Genomic DNA, 6,471 nt, shown 5'->3' on the forward strand with positions numbered 1-6,471 from the left:
CTGGTAGTGAGGCCCAGATGCTCCGGTACCTCTTTCCAGAAGGCAGCACGGTGAAGAGTGTGTGTGAGTGGTGTGTGGGGTCCTCCACAATGCTGGTGGCTTTGCGGATGGAGCGGGTGCTATCAGTGTCCGTGATGGAGGGAAGAGGGGAGAGACAGGTTGTTGACTCTACACCAGTCAGTAATGATGGCCTCCCTAACTTTTATCAACATCTCTTTTGGCCTGATATTTAAAATTACAACGAAAAGCTATAAAATAAAATAACTTCAGATATTATGTCTGCTTCATTTGTCATGATACAGTTTCACCTGACCACGAAACGACTTGTTAGGCAATTTTCCAGTCAATTTTTGACTGGAAATAGGGGATGCAATTCCAAAACAATTCATGGAAATGTTTTGTAAAACCCTTTCAGTTAAAGTTGAAGGTTTGCAACCATTCATGTGTTGATTGTGATGGTGTATAATGACAAAACTACAAAAAGTTGCTCCAACAAGTTATGAGCCCAACTCCTTTTGTTACATTGTGCAACTGATGTTTTTTTTTTTAAATGGGCAGGAGTGCGAAAGGTTTTCTGTCTTGATATAGAGAAACTGAAGCATTATATAATAATAATTATAATAGTGCTTGATATAAGGGGATGTGGTAAAGCCCTGTAGTTTGAAAAGGGTCATACTACAGAAAGGTGTGTCGTCAGGGTGATGAAAATCTGCTGCTAAAACTTCTTTCACAACTCTAAACTAGATTATATTGCAACAAGTAGAGCTTATTGTCCTTTATTTATTTTTTATTTGTTTCATTACATTTTTTAATGTGATTTTTTTAATTCATTGACTACATTTAAAAAACAGTTATGAAAAACACTGCAGCCTAAATATTTAGTTAAAGACTAAGAGTAGACAAATGAAATAAAGAAACAACATGGTATAAATTTATACAATGTATATATTTGTGTCACTTTTAATTTTAAATCATCCGATGACCTGATTAATAAAAAAAGAAAATATTGTTAATAGTACATAAGATGACATCATAGACAACAATATTAACACCAGTTGACTCTTTGGTGGCTCATTTAGTATGCATTAGCTCACATTTCTTACTTAGTGCACTTGTTTAGTTAGAATTAGGCCTCCAACACTCTTTCACCACATGTGTAGAACAAGCTTTTCAATTCCTGTAAAAATACTGAAAGTACCACCACACTCTGAAATAACACCCATCCTGTCCTCCTTTCAGTCTCTGTGCTTTGCCTGCTGCCTCAGGCGGTGCTGGCACGGTGGGCTTGTGTTCGCGCCTGCCCACCATCCTGCACCTGCACGCAGGAGAAGAGCTGCAGCGTGCTCTGCGACCGCTCCGGCCTGGCTGAGCTGCCCAAAGAGTTTCCGTGTGAGGCCTCCGCCATCAACCTGGACAAAAACAGGCTCAAGTTCTTGTCAGAAAGGGCCTTTGGTACTCTGCCCTCCCTCAAGTCTCTCTCTCTGGACCACAACAACATCTCCTTCATTACCCCAGGAGCCTTTAAGGTTTGCTGAATGTTCTGCTGAAGGATTTTGTAACCAAAAATACAAACACATAGCAAACAGGTATATATATATATATAAAAACTGCCTGAATGATCATGTGAGGAAACCCATCAACATGCAGAAATACAAAAAAAATCTACAATTTCAAGCACTACTGTATCTTTACTAGATTTGTTAAAATTCATTTTTATATTTTTTAGAGTTTTCATACTTGACTAACAGCTTCTGTCACGTAGGGCCTCTCGAACTTGGTGGAGCTGAAAATGGCGCACAACGAGTACATCAGCTACCTTCACACACGAACTTTCACAGGGCTGAAGAAGCTGGTGCGCCTCGACTTGTCCGACTGTAACCTGTTCAGCATCCCTGATCGTATCTTTATAGAGCAAACGGCACTGAAGGAGCTGCTCTGTTTCCAAAACAACTTCAGGAGGATCCCGGGGGCCATCAGAGGCATGGAAAACCTGACTCACATCTATCTGGAGAGAAACAAGATAGAGGCAGTGGCCTACAACTCCCTGCTGGGCCTGGGTAGCCTCAAGTAAGCCACAGGCCCCAAGCTCATGCATGAACTCACATAGCTACAACCAGGCATTCATTTATTGACTGAGGTTTTGCATAAACTCTTAAAGCAGACCTGCTATGCTTATTTCCAGCTACAGATTTTTATTCCACAGTCACAGTTCAAAATACTGCTTATTTATCTCATGCAGGGTCTCATTGCACGCTCAGTTCATCTTCTGTTTGAACTAAGCATTCAGCAGTTCAAAGTTTGTGTATTCATCCTTAGTTCATGCACTGCTCCCATCCTGTTTTCAGAGATTTTACAGATGACATGGAAGAAAATTATTTTGTGCAGGTGTGGTTCCTGGTGTCAGTCTGCAGTGCCTAAGGTAGCATGTGTGATTTTCTGTGCTGAAACAAAAGCATGACAAACTGAATATTGGTAGCAAAGAAAGGCTGTCTAAATCTAACACAGCCACTGATCTTCTCTTATTGTGTAAACCAGTTCATTCTTTCAAACATCTTAATCTCTCTCAGGTACCTGAACCTCCAGGAGAACCGCATCAACGTGATCCATGAGCAGGCCTTCCAGGACCTTACACGGCTGGAGAACCTTTACCTCAATGACAACTTGCTGTCTGATTTGCCCAAGCTCGCCTTCAAAGGCCTCAGCCGGCTCAAGATGCTCAACCTCGGGGGTAACCAGTTGACCAACCTGTCCAAGACCTGGTTCAGTGACCTGGTGGAGCTGGAGGTCCTGTACCTAGACAGGAACCAGCTGCTATACATCGAGGAGGGCACTTTTGAGAACCTGACCAGCCTAATCACGCTCCACCTGAACAGCAACAATCTTACCACCCTTCCCTTCCCTGTTTTCCAGCCCATCTACTTCCTGGGCCGGCTTTACCTCTTCAGAAACCCCTGGGAGTGCGACTGCTCCCTTGAGTGGCTGAAGGAGTGGATGGAAAACTACAAGCTGGTGCGGGACATCCCCTGCGCTTCACCTTCCTCTGTGGCCGGACTGGATCTTGGTGAGGTGGTCTTCGCCAAGGTGAACGGCACATGTGTGGACCCCGCCGATCTCAACCTAACTACGGCCTCCTCGGAGATCGCCTCCACCACAGAGAACCGCTTCAAAAGCCTCATTTTCACACTGATCCACCCGGAGTTCGGGGATCAGATGGGGAACGGCACAGAGAGCCTCCGCAACGGGACCCTGATTGAGAGCGAGGATGGACAGCTCTCTGCAGGGGTCACAGGTCAACGGGCCTGGCCAAGCGAATCTCTTTTTTGCTTCATTGTGATGTGGCTCAGCTTGGGTTTGATTGGCCAGTCAGATCTATTTTTCTCTCTGTACTGCACGTGAGAACAGTGGAGATGAGATCTGCTTCATGACCCACATGAGGAACATGGGAAGCTTTTTTAAAAAAATGCTCCCGAGATAAAAGATGGTTTTATTTACTCATGCGAATATAAAAGGGTTGCTATTCATGTTTGCGTGTGTTAATGCTCTGATGTAGGATTTTGGGATTGTTTTCCTGGTAAAATGCAAACAGGGGAAACTGAATATTTTCAGGTAAGAAGGACTGGATGTGGTTTACCATACTGGTTATAGATTAAAGATTTATATATACTACTTCATATGTGATCATGCTCCTCCTCGTTCATATACAAATCTGTACAGCGGCAGGATTCATCTGTGCAATTGCAGTGGCAATGAAACTCAAACTGTGTAAGCTAACATCTAGTTTTTTTGTTGCATAAGTCGTCATTTTAATTATGATGTAATATTCATAGCGTTACATAGTCAGACTATTTTGTTTTTGTATTTTCGTTCACAATGTTAAAGGAGATGAGAGCTCCTGTAGTTATCTCCTAAACACACGTCCACTCTTTTTTTGTGTGTAGGCTCTGCAGCTTTTCCACAAATGCATTAATCTTCTTACCGCATGCAGCTCGGTGTCGTCGCTGCTTGTGTGTGCTATAAAGTAACACAGACGGACTTTATCTTTGCCTCTAGTGCATGGGTATAATCTCTCTCTATACAGGGACTGTGGTGAGTCATTGCCATATATTGTGGATGGAGGGGGGGCAGTGTCAAAGCATGTTTAATGCATATGTACACACTTACACTGTTGTGCTTTGTGTGGCTGACATACCATAACACAGGCGACTGCTTTCTTTCTACCCCGGTGAGTGTGAGTAGTTTGGTCAGACAGCCTGTGGTGCAGTTCAGTTTTGTTATTAGACACAATGCTCTGTCAAAATCTATTTTTCTAAATAAAATAAATAATTAAGCTTTCGATGTGCTGGCTCAGTGACTCCTTTCAGCATCAGTCGAGGGGTTGACCCGTTTCACTTAATCCGCCCAGTGGCCTCTTTGGCTCGTTAATGTGGGATTATGCTGGGACTAAGACAAGCGAGGAGGCTGATGTCGCACCTCGTCCCTCTCGCTCTCAACATTTTCTTTTGCTCGTCGAATTCCAGGTCACGGGGGAGCAGGAGGACTCTGTCCCAGCTGTCATGGGAACAGGAGGAGAGGCACACCCTGGACAGATCGCCAGTCTGTCGCAGGGCTGCAAAGGTTCATATCTGAACAAATTTCTAATGTGATAACAGCTATGACAGACTTGCATTAATTAATATAACATCATCTCTAGTCAGTGGAATTTCCAGGCACCTTTCCAAGAATTTATGATTACATGTTAAACCTTTCTAGGAAATGAACTGGAAACAACAGAAACTGTGATCAAGGGGAAAATCCTTCTGCTTTGAAGATTAGAAACATTATTGCATGTCTCATGGACATATCATGTAACATATGTGATGTAGTAACAGGATGGTTCAGTACAGCACACATAACAATCATAGCAAATAGAATAGTACATTTAGAGATTAAATTTACTTCTCAACATATAACATGTTGGAATTATCTTAACAATTTTTACTGCACCATAATGCACTGAGTGTTGTTACTTACTGATGCTTTAAATATTTTACTACCTGTGGTCATATTTGTGCATGGTGGCAGGGCTATGCTTGTTTAGCTCTCTGAGGTCTAAGTCATCATAGGTGCCAACGTTCTCCTAACCCTGTATTTTGGAGAAGGGCACATGTTTGCCAATTAGACTGATTAATTTGCTCATTTTCCGATCACCAAGACTTAGAAAACATAGGGTTGTAGATGTCACTGATGATGTCTCAGACCACAGGATTAAGTACATCTTCTAGTTCAACTGTATTATTATTCAAAATCAACAAAGCAGCCCAGGTCTCGAGGATAAACAGCAGTCATCTGGGAATTATGCACTCAGACTGTCATGTCTAAAGCTTTAACCCTCTGTTGCCGTACAGCATTCAGCTTTAATCTAATCCTAAGGAAACAGAATATATAAATATTTTCTTTTTATTAAAATATTCTCCAAAGTCATGGCAATCACAAACTAACTGACACAAAAAAGACAGTTTTTGCCTTCTTTAAAGTACAGTTTGTCACCCATGATGACTCAGACCTCAGCGAGTTAAAGGGAAGCCTGGTGGAGCTGCAGCCTATCAATCAAAATGCTCTATTAGGATATAATAACTGGGATTGTCAATGAAAAGTCAGGACTCTTGCAATCACATAATGACTATATACTCTGTTAGTGCATTACCAACAGTCTGATAGATAGTGTTAGAGACTAGCTTACCAACGAAATGAGCATTTAGCAGCTAAAGCAGCAGCTAGTTCCCTCAGGAGTTGGTGGAGCCCAAAAACACACTGACTTTGTAAAGGTGGCAATGATACACAACAAATGGAGACCTCATTTCTAATTCACCACTACAATGTCCTGACTTAAAATCTCAGTTGTAGCACTTTCTTTTGTTTTTCTTTTAATTTCAGCTATAGCCAGTTAGCTTTGTTGTATTTTGTTTTTCATAGACATAGATAGTTGCTAATCAGTGCAACTCATCAAAACTGAAAGCCAAACTTACAAGTCTGTTAGTAACCACATAATAAGGCAGGAGATTTGCCATATAACTATATTAAAATAATCCCTCATGGTACATACGGGTATAAGATCATGTTCAGTGACTCCAGTTAGAAAATGTGAAGCCCAATGAATAGCTATTGTTTACACTTGCACATGTGTGTCAGCTGGTAATTTAAATATGAAGGTCTATGGAGATGTCGGTGATGGCTCACTCTTAAAGTTGGCCTGAAGTGGTGAACAAAGTTTGCCATCTCTCACTCAGAGAACCAAGGTTACAGCGGTATATTCTGTAAATGCTGAATATATAAGCAACAATTTGCCACAAAGTTGTATCACCTTAAATGGGAAACTTTTCCCCTGGCAATACATCCATCTAAAATATTTTCATGTGAGTTTTCTTGCATTTAATAAAATCAGATGACACTTGCCCTGTGGTGATTAAAGTGCCAAAAAAGCTACATCAAAAC

General features: G+C 41.7%; 1 protein-coding gene across 1 annotated transcript; it reads left to right on the forward strand.

The window, feature by feature from the left end:
- Positions 1–1,223: 1,223 nt before the first annotated feature.
- nyx (nyctalopin) lies at positions 1,224–4,612 on the forward strand (the record flags this gene model as incomplete). Its single annotated transcript, XM_040006791.1, has 3 exons — positions 1,224–1,526; positions 1,763–2,067; positions 2,568–4,612. Coding segments are annotated over 3 exons (1,437 nt in total), but the record flags the coding sequence as incomplete, so codon positions are not given.
- Positions 4,613–6,471: the final 1,859 nt, after the last annotated feature.

This window comes from Simochromis diagramma, unplaced genomic scaffold, assembly GCF_900408965.1.
Source record: "Simochromis diagramma unplaced genomic scaffold, fSimDia1.1 OVJJ01000514.1, whole genome shotgun sequence".
NCBI classification, from domain to species: Eukaryota; Metazoa; Chordata; class Actinopteri; order Cichliformes; family Cichlidae; genus Simochromis; species Simochromis diagramma.